Source organism: Pyrus communis, chromosome 5 (genome assembly GCF_041283825.1).
Source record: "Pyrus communis isolate YQ-2024b chromosome 5, ASM4128382v1, whole genome shotgun sequence".
Classification (NCBI taxonomy): domain Eukaryota; kingdom Viridiplantae; phylum Streptophyta; class Magnoliopsida; order Rosales; family Rosaceae; genus Pyrus; species Pyrus communis.
In genome coordinates, this window is record NC_142569.1 from 9,070,460 (window position 1) to 9,089,946 (window position 19,487).

The 19,487-nt window shown below is 37.8% G+C and overlaps 2 protein-coding genes and 1 pseudogene across 4 annotated transcripts; all 3 read left to right on the forward strand.

The window, feature by feature from the left end:
* Window positions 1–995: 995 nt before the first annotated feature.
* Window positions 996–4,579, forward strand: LOC137724694 (G-type lectin S-receptor-like serine/threonine-protein kinase At4g27290). The gene is made up of 7 exons (XM_088694133.1): window positions 996–2,412; window positions 2,676–2,831; window positions 2,928–3,058; window positions 3,198–3,408; window positions 3,512–3,749; window positions 3,863–4,013; window positions 4,102–4,579. Exons 1-7 carry the CDS (start codon window positions 1,101–1,103, stop codon window positions 4,402–4,404), a joined length of 2,502 nt encoding a protein of 833 aa, XP_088550259.1. The 5' UTR covers window positions 996–1,100; the 3' UTR covers window positions 4,405–4,579.
* Window positions 4,580–5,747: 1,168 nt separating this feature from the next.
* On the forward strand, window positions 5,748–8,061 carry LOC137725878 (S-locus-specific glycoprotein S13-like; annotated as a pseudogene). The gene is made up of 2 exons (XR_015962128.1): window positions 5,748–7,165; window positions 7,252–8,061. The product of XR_015962128.1 is annotated as an S-locus-specific glycoprotein S13-like (transcript).
* Window positions 8,062–12,802: 4,741 nt separating this feature from the next.
* Window positions 12,803–16,429, forward strand: LOC148696703 (G-type lectin S-receptor-like serine/threonine-protein kinase At4g27290). Of its 2 annotated transcripts, none has more exons than XM_088694164.1 (7): window positions 12,803–14,260; window positions 14,533–14,679; window positions 14,774–14,904; window positions 15,027–15,237; window positions 15,342–15,579; window positions 15,693–15,843; window positions 15,933–16,429. In XM_088694164.1, exons 1-7 carry the CDS (start codon window positions 12,964–12,966, stop codon window positions 16,233–16,235), a joined length of 2,478 nt encoding a protein of 825 aa, XP_088550290.1. In that variant the 5' UTR covers window positions 12,803–12,963; the 3' UTR covers window positions 16,236–16,429. The 2 variants fall into 2 exon arrangements, with proteins under 2 accessions (XP_088550290.1, XP_088550291.1); XM_088694165.1 differs by having other exon boundaries at window positions 14,533–14,676.
* Window positions 16,430–19,487: the final 3,058 nt, after the last annotated feature.

Sequence of the window (19,487 nt, forward strand, 5' to 3'; positions counted from 1 at the left end):
TCAAAGATTGAATGGAAAAATATGTGCATTTAGTTAGGTTCTTAATAAGGATTTAGATCCTCTCCGGATCCTCTCACTGAGAATCCCGAGAATCAATGTATGATAACCGTTTATCAAAGATTGTGCAGCCACAAATTTTTCTTTTTTCTTTTTTATATATTTTTCATGCAATAAAAATGTAAAAAACGTTCAATTATGATCTTACAATTTTTTGTAAATGATTACTATGCATTGATCTCGAAATCAAAGAGGATCTAAATCCTCTTAATACAACCAAATAGTGCAGCGGCACCATTATGCAAAAGGCATGACTTTTGTAATGATGTATGAATTAGATGAAAAGATGGCATCACTTTATGAACAGCCACTTCATCCATTCCTAGAAGTCACATGGGTTCTTTATAATCCATAATCACAGCCGTGTAAAATTAGTATGAGATAGAGAGTTCATTATAACGTATTGGACAAAGTGTATTCCCCTGTATTCTATGTTCTTTCTTTCTTGTTTAATTCTGAGTTGTGTTTTGAGAGTACGGAATATATTGAGTTCGTTAGAGTTCAAAGATTGAAGTGCTTTGATTTTGGATTATAGATTATTAAATCCTTGGAGACGGACGCTTACCGAACTATAAGCACAAGAGTAGGAGCGGAATTCTGTTTTTAGGACATTGCATTTATGCAAGCCTCAAACTCTAAGTTTGTCAATTTTTCTAATTTTCTCTCTAGTTGTTTATATAATCTTGTATACTATTGATGTTATGATTTTCTTTATGATCATTATCATTGGATTTATTATGTTATTTTCATATTTTCTAATATTGCTCAAACAGTGTATTCAAGTCAAACGTGGGGTTCCTCTCTTCGTCTAATTTTTCCACCAGTAATGGCAAAGAGTAATGGCAGCCAGAGCAGGTAAAGCCTTAATTGTATGTTTCCTTTGAGCTGAGGGAATTGGATGACCACAAATTAATTTAGATATTTCGCTACTGTATGAAACAACTTAATTGTCATAGGAAAATGTGAAGCTAAGACAATATCATTCTTGGACCGAGTCCGTTGGCTTCCCTTGTGCCAATTATTCAACAATTTTGCAGTCCAAAATGACAGAACAATGCGAAATCAAACATGTAAAAAGTCCATTGAAGGCTTCAACTAAGATGTGCTTGCTTCTCTTCTACTCTTCTTTGCTGCTCATCTTCGCAGCAGTATTCTCCATAGCTGATGACGCCACAAGTACATTTCAGTCCATTAGAGACGGTGAGACTGTAGTTTCAACTGGCGGAACGTTTGAGCTAGGATTTTACAGTCCTGATGCTTCTAATAGACGGTACGTGGGGATATGGTACAAGAAGATATCTGTTACAACCATTGTATGGGTTGCCAACAGAGACAAACCCCTCACTGATTTGTCCGGCGTCCTGAAGGTCACCAAGCCCGGAATTCTTGTCCTCAACTACAACATGAGCACAGTTTGGGCCTCCAACACATCGAGAACTGCACAGAATCCAGTGGCACGTCTTTTGGATTCGGGTAATCTTGTCGTGATAGATAGGAGTGATGATCACTCTAAGAACTTTCTGTGGCAAAGTTTTGATTACCCTGGCGATACATTCTTACCAGGTATGAAGATTGGTAGGAACACAGTTACAGGCTTCAATTGGCATCTTAGATCGTGGAAAAGTCCTCAGGATCCTTCTCAAGGCAATTGTACATCTCAACTTGGTCCCAAAGGATATGCAGAATTATTTGTGAGGGAAGGTTCGGTCATTAAACTTCGGTCTGGACCATGGAATGGAATCCGGTTCAGTGGAAACCCTCAGTCAAATCCAAACCCTATGTACACATACGGTCTTGTTTCTAAGCCTAATGAAATGTACTACAGTTGCAAGCTTCACAACAGCTCAATATTTTCGAGGTTGGTGTTAACTTCAGCTGGAATTGTTCAGCGCTACACATGGATTGACAGAATCAAGCGTTGGGTTCAAACAGCCCAACTTGATAACTGTGACAACTATGCATTCTGTGGTGTAAATGGTGCATGTAACATTGAAAAGTCCCCGGTTTGTAGCTGTTTGAAAGGATTTACACCAAAGTTTCCGAAAGAATGGGATTTGGTAGATTGGTCTAATGGTTGTGTGAGAAAGACTTCTCTAAATTGCACCGGAGACGTGTTCCAAAAGTACTCGGGGTTGAAATTGCCTAGCACAGAACAATCCTGGTTTAACAGAAGTATGAACCTTAAGGAATGTGGGATGGTGTGCATGAAGAACTGCTCCTGCACGGCTTATACAAATTTGGATATCCGGGATGGAGGAACTGGGTGCTTGCTGTGGTACGGCGATCTGATTGATATAAGATACTATTCTGAAAACGGGCAAGATATTTATATAAGAATGGCCGCAGCAGAACTAGGTATGTAAAAAACACCTGATGGTGACTTTGCATTCCGTCATAATCATATGCTAGAAACAAAGTCAAGACATAACGAAGTGAAACATTGTACTAATTATAACAGTTCTAACTTTGAATTTTGACACAATAAGCAATATCTTCTTTTGGAATTGTCTCACAAACTAGCAACTATTAGTTGGATGATAGAAATTATACAGTTTTTATTTTTTCGTTTATTGCTTTCCGACTCATAGATTTTTTGTCTTCAAAAATATCATTCGTAGATTATGAAGACGATGCAAAGATCAACGCTAAATACTCTGAATCCAATGCGAAGAAAATGAGAATCATAATAAGCACTACTGTGTTGTCTACCGGACTGCTGATCCTGGGCCTTGCCCTGCTGTTTTTTGTTTGGAAGAAGCAGCACCAAAAAGTTGGTAAGTTGGCCATACTATTATGCCCCTTTGTTTTCCAAACTACATAGTTCAGTAGTATAGGGAGTTTTTTTTTCACCCGTCACTGCGTCTTTGCAGGAAAACTGGGACACAGCCAAACGGAGGATCTGGAATTACCGTTATTTGACTTGATGACTATAGTTTCTGCAACCAATAACTTTTCAATTGAAAACAAACTTGGTGAAGGCGGTTTCGGATCTGTCTTTAAGGTAAAACCAGATAATCCTTCATAGTTTTGAAGTTGTATAGATATATGTCCTTCTGGTCAGAATATGAAATGATGGATACAAGTAGTGTGCAAACTACAACGCATGAATTTTGGTCATAACATACGCTGATGGATTTCAGGGTACGATGGAAGATGGACAAGAAATCGCAGTGAAAAGGCTTTCAAAAAGTTCTAGACAAGGACTCAACGAGTTCAAGAATGAAGTTACACATATTGCCAAACTTCAGCACAGGAATCTAGTGAAGCTTCTTGGATGCTGCATTCAAGAAGACGAGATGATACTGATCTACGAGTTCATGCCCAACAAGAGCTTAGACTTCTTTATTTTCGGTTTGACCACTCAAAAACCTTGCATTTAGTTCGATTAGTCCGCTTATGCTAGTAGCCTAGCACAATGTATTTTTTGACAATTGTGAATTATGATATTTTGCAGATCAAAGAAGAAGGATGTTATTAGACTGGCCGAAGCGCTTTGAAATTATTAATGGGATAGCTCGAGGGCTCCTCTATCTTCATCAAGATTCTAGATTGAGAGTTATTCATAGAGATCTCAAAGTAAGTAACATTTTATTAGGCAGTGAATTTAACCCGAAAATCTCAGACTTTGGCCTGGCTAGAAGCTTTGGAGGAAATGAAACGAAAGCAGAAACGAAGAAAGTGGTTGGAACATAGTAAGTATCCTAAAAACAATTGTATGGCTGTTTTTTAAGAATTTTCAAAAACATTAATTGAAAGTCTAGATTCTTTGAGTATAAAAACGTTTATTTGACACATTGGTTTGCAGCGGTTACATGTCCCCAGAATATGCAATTGATGGTTTCTACTCTATAAAGTCCGACGTTTATAGCTTTGGTGTTTTGGTGCTAGAGATAGTGAGTGGGAGCAGAAATAGAGGATTCTCTCATCCAGACCACAAACTCAACCTTCTTGGACATGTGAGCGTGATAGCATCAAATGTCAAGTTAAAAATTCTTATCACTTGACTCTGCTACTTCTACTAAGTAACTAGTTTTCATGTTTTAGGCATGGATGCTACACACAGAAGGCAGGCCTCTCGAACTGCATGATTCATCGGTAGAGGACTCCATAACTCTGCTTGAAGTTGTAAGAACTATTCATGTGGGTCTTTTGTGCGTGCAGCGGAATCCTGAGGACAGGCCAAGCATGTCAACTACAGTTCTAATGTTGAGTGGTGAAGGTGCATTGCCTCAACCTCTAAAACCTGGTTTTTACAGTGAAAGGGATCTGACTGAACTCGAAGCCGGTCATTCTTCTAAAGCATGCTCGGCTAATGAAGTCACTATTTCAGTACTTGAGGCTCGATAAAATACGGGAAATGATTTCTGCACACCTATCCCTCGTGGTTTTGTCCCTTGATTTTACTACAACTTCTTCAAGGCAAGAAATAAATTATATGTCATAATTTATATTTCGTGTTGGTGCATATAAATTCTTAGAATTGAACACAAATATGAGAGATTCCAAGCCTTTACTGTTTTTATTTATGTTTTCTTTGGATTTGAGGTATGTATGATAACTTCATACAGTACTACAGCAACAAAAAGGTTTTAAACTTTGAAAAAAGGTAAACAAGTATATGGATCAAATTTTCCTTCATTTTTTCAGCAAACGGGAGAATTCATAAAAGGAATGCAAAAATAAATCATGAGTAAAAACGAAATGCCTGTTATATAAGTCATTGTCACATAGCTACACTCTTTGTGCCGATTCACAAAACTTTGTAATTATGATCAAAACCGTTTATATTATAAATCACTTTATAAAGATAATTTTTGCACAAAAAAAAAAACCCAATAAAATACGATATTGTTTAATCATTGAACTATATAAAAACGAAATGGTAGGAATTGATAAAAGCATTACGAACTATGGGAGGAATTCCTCCTCATTCTTGAGTGGTTGAGCATTGTTCATATTTATGCCCAAAAAATGAAAAATCAATGGAGAAACGTTAGCCGAGCATTGTTCATCAGTATGTGGCTAGAACAAATTTTTGTCGATTGGAAATTCGGAACATTTTCGAAACGTTCTAAGGGACGTGTATCGTCGATTGGGCTAGTGATCCTAATGATAGATGTTCAATTACTGGTTTTATAGTATTTCTTGGCTCCAAGCGTATTTTTTGGAGTTATAAGAAACAACACATTTTTAGTCGGTCTTCCAGATAAGCAGAATACATAGCTATTGCTACTACTACTCCAAAAATTGTTTGGATTCAGCAGCTACTCAAGGACTTACACATTGTAAGTTCTGATACTTCTTTACTTCACTGTGATAACATTTCTGCCATGGCATTAGCAATCGGTCCTGTATTGTACTCCAAGGCCAAGCATATTGAAACTGATTGTTATTTTGTGCGTAAAAGAGTTCAACAAGGCACTGTTTTGTTACATTTTGTAGCTTCTGCAGATCTGTATGCAGACATTTTCACAAAAGAATTGTGTTCTCTTCAGTTTAGTGTTCATTGTTCCAATCTTATGCTCAGTTGTTCCCAGCATAAGCTTGAGGGAGAATGACAGAGTGTAAAGAATGCTTAGGCTGTGCATGTGTCAAGTGCAAAGAGTGGCCAGGTGTCGTTGTATCATTGGGAGTTTCTTGAGTTAGTTATGCTGTTGTATTCATATAAATAGTCTAAAGGATACGTAATCATGATCCAATTATTGAATGAAAGAAGCAGTTATGCAGCTTCTTCTTCTCTCTTCGATTCATCTGGTTTCTTTGACTTCTCTCTCGTTTCAGTAGATTACTTCTCTGTTGACATATCATACGTTTATACCACATTTCAGATCCCACCAAGGCAAAGAAAAATCCCAATTGAGATGTGCTTGCATCTTTTGCTGCTCTTCCTCCTCGTCACTACCGCTGCAACATTTTCCGCAGCACAAGTCAACACTGCAACCACATTTCAGTCAATTGCAGATGGTGAGACCTTTGAGCTTGGTTTTTTCAGTCCCGGTGCTTCAAATAAACGCTACGTGGGGATATGGTACAAGAAGATACCGGATATGACCGTTGTTTGGGTAGCAAACCGGGACTTTCCTCTCTCTGCTTCATCCGGTGTTCTGAAGGTCACCAACCCTGGGATTCTTGTCCTTGTCGACCAGAACAACACAGTTTGGTCCTCCAACACATCAATACCTACACAGAATCCAGTGGCACAGCTTTTGGATTCGGGAAATCTTGTTGTGATAGATGGTAATGATCACAACGTTGTCCCGGAGAATTTTCTGTGGCAGAGTTTTCATTACCCGGGTGATACACTCCTTCCTGGTATGCAGCTTGATAGGAACAAGGTAACAGGTTTTTATTGGCAACTTACATCATGGAAAAGTCCCCAGGATCCTTCTCAAGGAAGTTACTCTTACCAACTTGTTACTGATGGATATCATGAATTAGTTCTGATGCAGGGTTCGGTTATGAAACTTCGTACCATGGAATGGAATCCGTTTCAGTGGGATGCCTGATTTGAATCCAAACAGTACGAACATATATGACACTTACGTGTTTGATCGGGATGAAATCTATTATAGTTATAAGCTTCACAACAGCTCAATTCTTTCAGGGCTGGTGTTGACACAAGATGGGAGTGTGAGGAGCTACAACTGGATTAATAGATCCCAAGTTTGGGAAGTTTTACTAGGAACACCGGCTGATACGTGCGACAGCTATGGAATATGTGGGCCAAATGGTGCATGTAATATTGACAACCCCCCGCTATGTGGTTGCTTGGCAGGATTTAGACCAAATTTTCAACAAGAAGGGGCCCCCCGGCGTGCAACATATGCCTGTATGAGAATGACTCCACTGAATTGCAGTGGAGACAACTTTCTGAAGTACTCTGGGATGAAACTGCCGAGCACAGAAAAATCCTGGCATAACACAAGTATGAACCTCAAAGAATGTGAGATGATGTGCAGCGAAAACTGATCCTGCACTGCTTTTGCAAATTTGGATATCAGGGCAGGAGGAAGTGGGTGCTTGATGTGGTATGGTGATCTGTTTGATTCAAGAACTTTCAATGGAAATGGGCAAGATATATACATAAAATTGGCTGCATCCAAACTGGGTATGGAATCATCGTTGGTGTTTATTCTTCTTTGTAATTCCTTATTAATTTTCTGCCTTCAAATATTTCATTACCACTTCAAGCAGACAATGCAAAATCCAAAGTGAAGAAAATGAGAATCGTAGCAACCAGTACCGTGTTGTCTGCTGGACAGAATCCTGGGCATAGCCCCCATCTTATATTTTCAGAAGAAGCAGGGCCAACAAGATGGTAAGCTATTTGAGTTTCTACTCATCTAGCCCTCCGTTTTCTAAGTTCAGTTCCATGGTACACGATTTACTTCACTATGTGCTTAGCAGGAAAACTGAGATCGGACCAAAGGAAGATCTGGAGTTACCATTATTTGACTTGGGTACTGTAACTTATGCTACCAATGATTTTTCAAACCACAATAAAGTTGGGGAAGGTGGCTTCGGAATGGCCTTACTTTAGAATGAGAATGCGGCGGAGCTTACCTTCGATGATCACCAACCATATCATAGATCTTCCACATGATACCAAACTTCGCAAGAGCAGGTCTTTGTCGGTAATGCGGACATCATACGATACTACTGGAGCATCAAGTAGTTGATCGATGGTTGTGACAACGCCACTGGTAGCATAATTGGTATGAAGTAACTGCTTTTAGGAGGTCACGAAGTGTGCTCGACTCTGAAAAAAAGTTATTATAAATAGTAAGTCAAGTTATATATAGTTGAAGAAGGCACTTGATGAGCCCCTGCTCTTATAGTGAGTGAATGCGGGCAGAAGGTGGTTTCGGAACTGTCTTTAAGGTTAAACCTGATAGTCCTTCACAATTTCCAAGTTGCATTGATACATGTAGTTCTGGTCAGAATATGGAATGATGGATACAAGTAGTGTGCAAACTACAAAGTACGAATTTTGGTCGTAATATATGCTGATGGATTTCAGGGTATAATGAAAGATGGACAAGAAATCGCAGTGAAAAGGCTTTCAAAAAGTTCTAGACAAGGACTCAACGAGTTCAAGAATGAAGTTACACATATTGCCAAACTTCAGCATAGGAATCTAGTGAAGCTTCTTGGATACTGCATTCAAGAAGACGAGATGATACTGATCTACCAGTTCATGCCTAACAAGAGCTTAGACTTCTTTATTTTTGGTTTGACCACCCAAAAACCATACATTTAGTTCGATTAGTCCACTCATGCTTGCATGATGTATTTTTTGACAATTGTGAACTAGACTATGATATGCTGCAGATCGAAGAAAAAGCATGTTATTAGATTGGCCGAAGTGCTTTGAAATTATTAATGGAATAGCTCAAGGGATCCTCTATTGGGCTCTTAAGCCTGTCATGCCGAAGGAGGATTCAACTACAAATCAACTTGAAGGGCGTATGTTCAAAAGAAAATTAATGAGCCCATAAGGACTAATCGGAGTAGAACCAAGTGAGGAAGCTGGTAACGGCCCATGACCGGCCCAATTCCAAACAATTAAGTCCAATTAACTTCACCTCCAATATTATTCCTTTTGGATTGGTTAAGGGCTTGTTTGTAAGTGATTTTAAAATGACTTAATACACTTTTGAGTTCGATTGCTTAATGACTCGTTTATAGGTGATTTTAAAACAATTGAAAACACTTTTGGGTTACAAAACACTTAGGTGCTTCTTGCAGGAACCAGTTATGTGCTTCTTGCAGGAACCAGTTATATGCTTCTTGCAAGAAATGCTTTTAGTTTTTTTATTATGATTCATTTGCATTTTTACTAAGGATTAGTTTCAAAAGCGCTATCATTAAAAACACTTTATCATTTTAAAGTTATATGAATGAGATGATAATATCTAAAGTAAGTTCAATGTTCCTGATCATAATATTAACAATATTACAGGAAGAATTGGAACAGAAAATCCGTTGAGGATACAACATGTGGTTGCATCTTTTGCTGCTCATTCGCATCACTACTGAAGTATTTTCCACAGCTGAAGATTACGAAACAAGCACATTTCACTCCATTGCAGATGGTGAGACCTTAGTCTCAACTGGTGGAACCTTTGAGCTCGGATTTTTCATTCCCGGCTCTTCCGAAAACCGATACGTGGGGGTATGGTACAAGAAGATATCGGTTATCACATTTGTATGGGTTGCCAACCAAGACACACCCCTCACTGATTCATCAGGTCTACTCACGGTCACCTTCCCTGGAATTCTTGTCCTTGTTGATACTAAGAAGACAAGCGTTTGGTCCTCGAACACACCAACATCTACGTCGAATCCAGCAGCGCAGCTTTTGGATTCGGAAATCTTGTTGTGACAGATTGTAATGATCGTACCGACCCTGAGAATTTTATGTGGCAGAGTTTTGATTACCCTGGTGACACATTCCTACCGGGTACAAAACTCGGTAGGAACACATTTACTTGCATTGCTTGTAAAATATAGTTCTTGATACATTGCCTTGCACTGGTTACATTACATGTCCCCAGAATATGTTGTCGATGGGTTCTACTAGATAAAATCTGATGTCTATAACTTTGGTGTTATGGTGCTCGGATAGTGAATGGGAAGAGAAACAAAGGATTTTCTCATCCGGGCCACAGCCTCAACCTGCTAGGACATGTAAGTGCCAGCTATCAAGTTGATAATTTTTCGTCGAATTATACTAGAGGGAATATATTCTGACTGATTAGCTAATGATATACAGTGTGTGACAGTGACTTCTCTAGTAACATTTGGTGACTATAACTCATGTAAAAAATGGATTTGATTCCGCTTAAAAATGTAAAATGTGGTTCGTCTAGCATTATTGTTTATATTTACTTGATTCTTTATACTTCTATTTATTCAGTATGATTGGTGGTTGTGATCTTTTAGGCATGAAGTTTACACACAAAAGACAAGTCTGTTGAACTGCTCGATACATCAGTAGGAGACTTCAATAATCCACATGCTATTTTGCAGTCGATCCATGTGTCTATTATGCGTGCAACGAAATCCGGCAGCAGTTCTGATGTGAGTGATGAAAGTGCATTACCTCAACCTCAAAAACCTGGTTTTTATAGTGAAAGAGATCTAGAGGACCTCAAAGTTGATCCTTGTGCAAACGAGGCTAGGACATTTTCAGCTAATGAAGTCACTTTTGCAGTAGTCGAGTTTGAAGTTTGAATTGGAGAGATTAAATAGTTATCATTTATAGATTTCAATTGGATTAGACTATATATTTGAACAAAGGTGATTCAGATTTGACACCTTTACTGTACGTTCTAATGTTTACTGCAATACAGGATTGAACATTTTGTTTTGGTACAACTTAACTTTAAAACAACCAACAACATGAAAGCAACTGAGGCAACTGACAGCAAAGGAAACTAGTTTGCAAAAAACAACCACAATCAACAACCAAGAACAACTCAAAGCAGAACCATAAACAAGGAAGAAACAGAGAGACTCCGAGAAAGCAAAACTTCGACAAAGAAAGTCTATAGGGAACGGTAGACAATGGTGTAAAAAAATGCAAGTAGCATCCCCGGAATCATTCTGAAAAATATTGAGTTAGTTATCAAAAAAGGACATACAACCGGTTACAAGGCATACTCTCTCCCATCCGATATACTCTTATTTGATACTTCGTTTTTGGCATTCGTGTATGTTGGAAATTTATGTTATAATATTTATTAAATATTATAATATTTAATTTCGAAGATTGAACGGAAAAATATGTCACGCAAAAGTGCATTTAGTTAGGTTTCTTAATAAAACCAAATAGTGCAGCGGTACCATTACGCAAAAGACATGACTTTTGTAATGATGGATAAATTAGATGAAAAGATGGCATCACCTTATGAACAGCCACTTCAGCCATTCCTAAAAGTCACTTGGGTTATTTATAAGAAAAATTAATGGAAATGATTTGAAAATTTTGAGTTTTAATCAAAAGAACAAAAAGATGTTGTAAGTGAATAGTAGGAGTGACTTTTTAAAGTAAAAATATCTTTAACGTTAAAAGTGAACAGTATCATGAGTGTTTAGTTAAGACTCCCTTCTTTATAATCCATAATTGCAGCAGTGTAATTAGTACTAGCTTTCATGCACGCGTTCACGCGCGTGCAGAAGACATTTTTTGAATCACGGTGTACTACGCGTGACTTACACGTTTTAAATGTATTTATATGCTTAAATTGACAAAAGAAAAGTCAAATATTTGAAGTAAATCTATAATCTTAGATCATGCTAGAAGAAACCCCTCATAAACCAATTAAAGCAACTTATTGAATCACATTATTGTTAGCTCATTGTGAGGCTAAGCCCCCTTCCCCTTAGTGTAGATAATATCATTTGTTAAAAAAAAAAAAAACAATCATTTGACAACTAATTTAATCACATTATTATCTGTGTACGAAAGACCTTTTTTATAATCGGCATTACACGCTTCTTAAAATGTTTTGAACGTATTTAAAAATAGAGAAAATACTATTTAATGAATGACTGATTGAATTACATTATTGCTAACTTATTGTGAGATATTAATTATCAAAAAAAAAATAATATATATATATATATAAGAAAAAAATTAATTATTAAAAAAATAATGTTAAAATGACGAAAATACCCTTGCCACATTTGATACATTATTTTGGATTGCTTTTGAAGTTTTTATTTGAGGGGCATTTTTATCCAATTATTTTTTGTGAAGTTTGTGACATCAAAAAATAGTATTCAATGGGCTCTTGGCTTTATATATATAGATGAGATAGAGAGTTAATTAGAAGGTATTGGACAAGTATTTCCCTGTGCACTATGTTTTTTTTTATTGTTGAATTCTGAGTTGTGTCTTGAGAGTACGAATATATTGAGTTCGCTAGAGTCTAAAGATTGAAGTGCTTTGACTTCAAATTATAGATTGTTAAATCATGTAAGAGGGACGCTTATTGAACTACAAGCACAAGAGTGGGGACGAAATTTTGTCTTTAGGACATTGCATTTATGCAAGCCTCAATTTATAAGTTTGCCAGTTTCTAACTTTATATCTAGTTGTTTATATAATCTTGTATACTATAAATGTTGTGATTTTCTTTATGATTATTATTATTGAAATTATTGTGTTATTTTCATATTTTCTAATACTGCTCTAACAGTATTCAAGTCGTCAAAAGTCAAACGTGGGGTTCCTCTCTTCGTCAAATTTTTCCACCCATAATGGGTATTATCATTGAAATTATTGTGTTATTTTCATATTTTCTAATACTGCTCTAACAGTATTCAAGTCGTCAAAAGTCAAACATGGGGTTCCTCTCTTCGTCAAATTTTTTTCATATTTTCTAATACTGCTCTAACAGTATTCAAGTCGTCAAAAGTCAAACGTGGGGTTCCTCTCTTTGTCAAAATTTTCCACCCATAATGGGTATTATCATTGAAATTATTGTGTTATTTTCATATTTTCTAATACTGCTCTAACAGTATTCAAGTCGTCAAAAGTCAAACGTGGGGTTCCTCTCTTCGTCAAATTTTTCCACCCATAATGGCAAAAGAGTAATACCAATCAGAGCATGTAAGTTTCCCTTGAGCTGAGGGAATTGGATGACCACGTATTAATTTAGATATTTTGCTACCGTATGAAACAACTTAATTGTCATAGGAAAATGTGAGGCTAAGACAATATCATTCTTGGACCGAGTCCGATGTCTACTTCCGATTGAAAACAATTTCCTCAGTTTCACACTGGAGAACAATTTGTCTTCCCATGTGCCAATTATTCAACAATTTTGCAGTCCAAAATGACAGAAAAATGCGAAATCATACATGTAAGAACGACGAAGAGGGACAATTTGTCTTCCCATGAATTTAATGAAAAATCCATTGAAAGCTTCAACTAAGATGTGCTTGCTTCTCTTCTACTCTTCTTTGCTGCTCATCTTCGCAGCAGTATTCTCCATAGCTGATGACGCCACAAGTACATTTCAGTCCATTAGAGACGGTGAGACTGTAGTTTCAACTGGTGGAACGTTTGAGCTAGGATTTTACAGTCCCGATGCTTCTAATAGACGGTACGTGGGGATATGGTACAAGAAGATTTCTGTTAAAACCATTGTATGGGTTGCCAACAGAGACACACCCCTCACTGATTTATCCGGCGTCCTGAAGGTCACCAACCCCGGAATACTTGTCCTCAACCACAAAATGAGCAGAGTTTGGTCCTCGAACACATCGAGAACTGCACGTAATCCAATCGCATGTCTTTTGGATTCGGGTAATCTTGTCGTGATAGACAGGAGTGATGATGACCCTGAGAACTTTCTGTGGCAAAGTTTTGATTACCCTGGCAATACACTCTTACCAGGTGCGAAGCTTGGTAGGAACACAGTTACAGGCTTCAATTGGCATCTTAGATCATGGAGAAGACCTCAGGATCCTTCTCAAGGTGATTATACATACCAATTTGGTCCCAAAGGATATGCAGAAAAATTTTTGAGGGAAGGTTCGGTCATAAAATTTCGGTCTGGACCATGGAATGGAGTCTGGTTCAGTGGAAGGCCTCACTTAAATCCAAACCCTGTATTCAGATACGATCTTGTTTCTGAGCCTGATGAAACGTACTACAGTTACCAGCTTCGCAACAGCTCAATCTTTTCGAGGACGGTGTTAACTTCAGATGGACTTGTGCAGCGATACACATGGATTGATAGAACCAAGGGTTGGGTTCACGTAACAGCCCAAATTGATAACTGTGACAACTATGCGTTCTGTGGTGTATATGGTGCATGTAACATTGAAAAGTCCCCATTTTGTAGCTGTTTGAAAGGATTTACACCAAAGTTTCCGAAAGAATGGGATTTGGTAGATTGGTCTAATGGTTGTGTGAGAAAGACTTCTCTAAATTGCACAGGAGACGTGCTCCAAAAGTACTCGAGGTTGAAATTGCCTAGCACAGAACAATCCTGGTTTAACAGAAGTATGAACCTCAAGGAATGTGAGATGGTGTGCATGAAGAACTGCTCCTGCACGGCTTATGCAAATTTGGATATCCGGAATGGAGGAACTGGGTGCTTGCTGTGGTACGGCGGTCTGATTGACATAAGATACGTTGCTGAAAACGGGCAAGATATTTATATAAGAATGGCTGCAGCAGAACAAGGTATGTAAAAAACACCTGTTGGTGACTACGCATTTAGTCATAATCATATGCTCGAAACAAAGTCAAGACATAACGAAGTGAAACATTGTACTAATTCTAACAGTTATAACTTTGAATTTTGACACAATAAGCAATATCTTCTTTTAGAATTGTCTCACAAACTAGCAACTATTAGTTGGATGATAGAAATTATACAGTTTTTATTTTTTTATTTATTACTCTCCTACTCATAGATTTTCTTTCTTCAAAAATATCATTCGTTGATCATGAAGACGATACAAAGATGAACGCTAAATACTCTGAATCCAATGCAAAGAAAATGAGAATCATAGTAAGCACTACTGTGTTGTCTACCGGACTTCTGATCCTAGGCCTTGCCTTGCTGTTGTATGTTTGGAAGAAGCAGCATAAAAAAGGTGGTAAGTTGGCCGTACTATTCTGCCCCTCTGCTTTCCAAACTACATAGTTCAGTTGTATAGGGAGTTTTTTTCACTCGTCACTACGTCTTTGCAGGAAAACTGGGACGCAGCCAAAAGGAGGATTTGGAATTACCGTTATTTGACTTGATGACTATAGTTTCTGCAACCAGTAACTTTTCAATTGAAAACAAACTTGGTGAAGGCGGTTTCGGATCTGTCTTTAAGGTAAAACCAGATAGTCCTCCGATGTTTTGGTGAAGGCGGTTTCGGAATATGGAATGATGGACAAGTAGTGTGCAAACTACAAAGCATGAATTTTGGTCATAACATACGCTAATGGATTTCAGGGTACGATGGAAGATGGACAAGAAATCGGAGTGAAAAGGCTTTCAAAAAGTTCTAGACAAGGACTCGACGAGTTCAAGAATGAAGTTACACATATTGTCAAACTTCAGCATAGGAATCTAGTGAAGCTTCTTGGATGCTGCATTCAAGAAGACGAGATGATACTGATCTACGAGTTCATGCCTAACAAGAGCTTAGACTTTTTTATTTTCGGTTTGACCACTCAAAAACCTTTCATTTAGTTCGATTAGTCCGCTTATGCTAGCAGCCTAGCATGATGTATTTTTTTGACAATTGTGAATTATGATATTTTACAGATCAAAGAAGAAGGATGTTATTAGACTGGCCGAAGCGCTTTGAAATTATTAATGGGATAGCTCGAGGGCTCCTCTATCTTCATCAAGATTCTAGATTGAGAGTTATTCATAGAGATCTCAAGGCAAGTAACATTTTACTAGGCAGTGAATTTAACCCGAAAATCTCAGATTTTGGTCTGGCTAGAAGCTTTGGAGGAAATGAAACGAAAGCAAAAACGAAGAAAGTGGTCGGAACATAGTAAGTATCCTAAAACACAATTGTATGACTGTTTTTTAAGAATTTTCGAAAACAATAATAGAAAGTCTAGATTCTTTGTGTATAACAACGTTTTTTGACACATTGGTTTGCAGCGGTTACATGTCCCCAGAATATGCAATTGATGGTTTCTACTCTATAAAGTCCGATGTCTACAGCTTTGGTGTTCTGGTGCTAGAGATAGTGAGTGGGAGCAAAAATAGAGGATTCTCTCATCCAGACCACAAACTCAACCTTCTTGGACATGTGAGTGTGACAACATCAAATGTCAAGTTAAAATTTCTTATCGCTCGATTCTGCTACTTCTACTAAGCAGACTAGTTTTCTTGTTTTAGGCATGGATGCTACACACGGAAGGCAGGCCTCTCGAACTGCTTAATACATCGGTAGAGGACTCCATCACTCTACTTGAAGTTGTAAGAACAATTCATGTGGGTCTTTTGTGCGTGCAGCGAAATCCAGAGGACAGACCAAGCATGTCAACTGCATTTCTAATGTTGAGTGGTGAAGGTGCATTGCCTCAACCTCTAAAACCTGGTTTTTACAGTGAAAGGGATCTGACTGAACTCGAAGCCAGTCATTCTTCTAAAGCATGCTCAGCTAATGAAGTCACTATTTCAGTACTTGAGGCTCGATAAAATACGGGAAATGATTTTCGCACAACTATCCCTTGTTGTTTTGTCCGTTGATTTTCCTACAACTTCTCCAAGGCAAGAAATAAATTATACGTCGTAATTTATATTTCATGTTGGTGCATATAAATTCTTAGAATTGAACACAAATATGAGAGATTCCAAGCCTTTACTGTTTTTATTTATGTTTTCTTTGGATTTGAGGTATAGTTGATAACTTCATACAGTACTACAGCAACAAAAAGGTTTTAAACTTTGAAAAAAAGTAAACAAGTATATGGATCAAATTTTCCTTCATTTTTTCAGCAAACGGGAGAATTCATAAAAGGAATGCAAAAATAAATCATGAGTGAAAACGAAATGCCTGTTATATAAGTCATTGTCACATAGCTACACTCTTTGTGCCGATTCACAAAACTTTGTAATTATGATCAAAACCGTTTATATTATAAATCACTTTATAAAGATAATTTTTGCACAAAAAAAAAAACCCAATAAAATACGATATTGTTTAATCATTGAACTATATAAAAACGAAATGGTAGGAATTGATAAAAGCATTACGAACTATGGGAGGAATTCCTCCTCATTCTTGAGTGGTTGAGCATTGTTCATATTTATGCCCAACACATTTTTTGGAGTTATAAGAAACAACACATTTTTAGTCAGTCTTCCAGATAAGCAGAATACATAGCTATCGCTACTACTACTCCAAAAAAATTTTGGATTCAGCAGCTACTCAAGGACTTACACATTGTAAGTTCTGATACTTCTTTACTTCACTGTGATAACATTTCTGCCATGGCATTAGCAATTGATCCTGTATTGTACTCCAAGGCCAAGCATATTGAAACTGATTGTTATTTTGTGTGTAAAAGAGTTCAACAAGCCACTGTTTTGTTACATTTTGTAGCTTCTGCAGATATGTATGCAGACATTTTCACAAAAGAATTGTGTTCTCTTCAGTTTAGTGTTCATTGTTCCAATCTTATGCTCAGTTGTTCCCAGCATAAGCTTGAGGGAGAATGACAGAGTGTAAAGAATGCTTAGGCTGTGCATGTGTCAAGTGCAAAGAGTGGCCAGGTGTCGTTGTATCATTGGGAGTTTCTTGAGTTAGTTATGCTGTTGTATTCATATAAATAGTCTAAAGGATACGTAATCATGACCCAATTATTGAATGAAAGAAGCAGTTATGCAGCTTCTTCTTCTCTCTTCGATTCCTCTGGTTTCTTTGACTTCTCTCTCGTTTCAGTAGATTACTTCTCTGTTGACATATCATACGTTTATACCACATTTCAGATCCCACCAAGGCAAAGAAAAATCCCAATTAAGATGTGCTTGCATCTTTTGTTGCTCTTCCTCCTCGTCACTACTGCTGCAACATTTTCCGCAGCACAAGTCAACGATGCAACCACATTTCAGTCAATTGCAGATGGTGAGACCATAATCTCAGATGGTGGCACCTTTGAGCTTGGTTTTTCCAGTCCCGGTGCTTCAAATAAACGCTACGTGGGGATATGGTACAAGAAGATACCGGATATGACCGTTGTTTGGGTAGCAAACTGGGACTTTCCTCTCTCTGCTTCATCCGGTGTTCTGAAGGTCACCAACCCTGGGATTCTTGTCCTTGTCGACCAGAACAACACAGTTTGGTCCTCCAACACATCAATACCTACACAGAATCCAGTGGCACGGCTTTTGGATTCGGGAAATCTTCTTGTGATAGATGGTAATGATCACAACGTTGTCCCGGAGAATTTTCTGTGGCAGAGTTTTGATTACCCGGGTGATACGCTCCTTCCTGGTGCTTTGAAATTATTAATGGAATAGCTCAAGGGATCCTCTATCTTCATCAAGATTCTAGACTCAGAGGTATCCATAGAGATCTCAAAGCAAGTAACATTTTATTAGGCAGTGAATTTAACCTGAAAATCTGAGACTTTGGCATGGCTAGAAGCTTTGGATGAAATGAAACGAAAGCATAAATGAAGAAAGTGGTCGGAACATAGCAAGTATCCTAAAACACAGTTGTATGACTTTTTTTTTTTTGAAGAATTTTCGAAAACACTAACAGAAAGTCTAGATTCTTTGCATATAAAAACATTTTTTGATACATTGGTTTGCAGCGGCTACATGTTCCCACAATATGCAATTGATGGTTTCTACTCTATAAAGTCTGACATCTATAACTTTGGTGTTTTGGTGCTAGAGATAGTGAGTGGGAGCAAAAATAGAGGATTCTCTCATCCAAACCACAAACTCAACCTTCGTGGACATGCGAGTGTGACAACGTCAAATGCCAAGTTAAAACTTTTTATCGCTTGATTATGCTACTTCTACTAAGTAGACTAGTTTTCGTGTTTTAGGCATGGATTCTACCCACGGAAGGTAGGCCTCTCGAACTTTTTGATACATTGGTAGAGGACTCACATCCCTCTGCATTAAGTTGTACAAACGATTCATGCGGGTCTTTTGTGTGTGCAGTGGAATCCAGAAGACAGGCCGAGCATGTCAGCTGCAGTTCTTCTAATGTTGGGAGGTGAAGGTGCATTGCCTCCACCTCTAAAGCCTGGTTTTTACATTGAAGGGGATCTGATTGAACTTGAAGGTGTCTAAAGCATGCTCGGCTAATGAAATAACTATTTCCCTACTGAAGGCTCGATAAAATATTGGAAATGATTTCTGCACACTTATCCCTCGTTATTTCTTACAACTTCTTCAAGGCAAAAAATAAATTGTATGTTGTAACTTATATTTCATGTTGGTGCATATATCCTTTTAGAATTGAACACAAATATGAGAGATTCCAAGCCTCTAATGTTCTTATTTATGTTTTCTTTGGATTTGAGGTGTAGTTCAGAACTCTATATAAATCATGTAAAAAATGGATTCGATTCCACGTTACTTTACTTTAGATTAAAGTAAGGTTTGAAATTGGCACTGTTCAAATAAACAGTGTTTTGCAGTGAATTTCATTCTATTTACAACTCTGCCACTATTTTGTTTGTTGATAAAAATGCCCACAATTTTGTCCGCAGGGTTTGGGACGGATTGGTAATCGGGTTAGAGAGAGAGGGAGAGGGAGACAAATCTGTCATTGGGTATTTACGGGCTTGCCATTCTGAACCAAGCACACGCGTCTATCATCGTGCGTTTTGCTTCGATCGTCTCTGTCTTTCAGATTCTGCACCTCTCTCAACCCTCACCGTCTTCACCTTCTCCGTAAAACCCAGCGGCCGAGAGGCCTGAGTCCACATC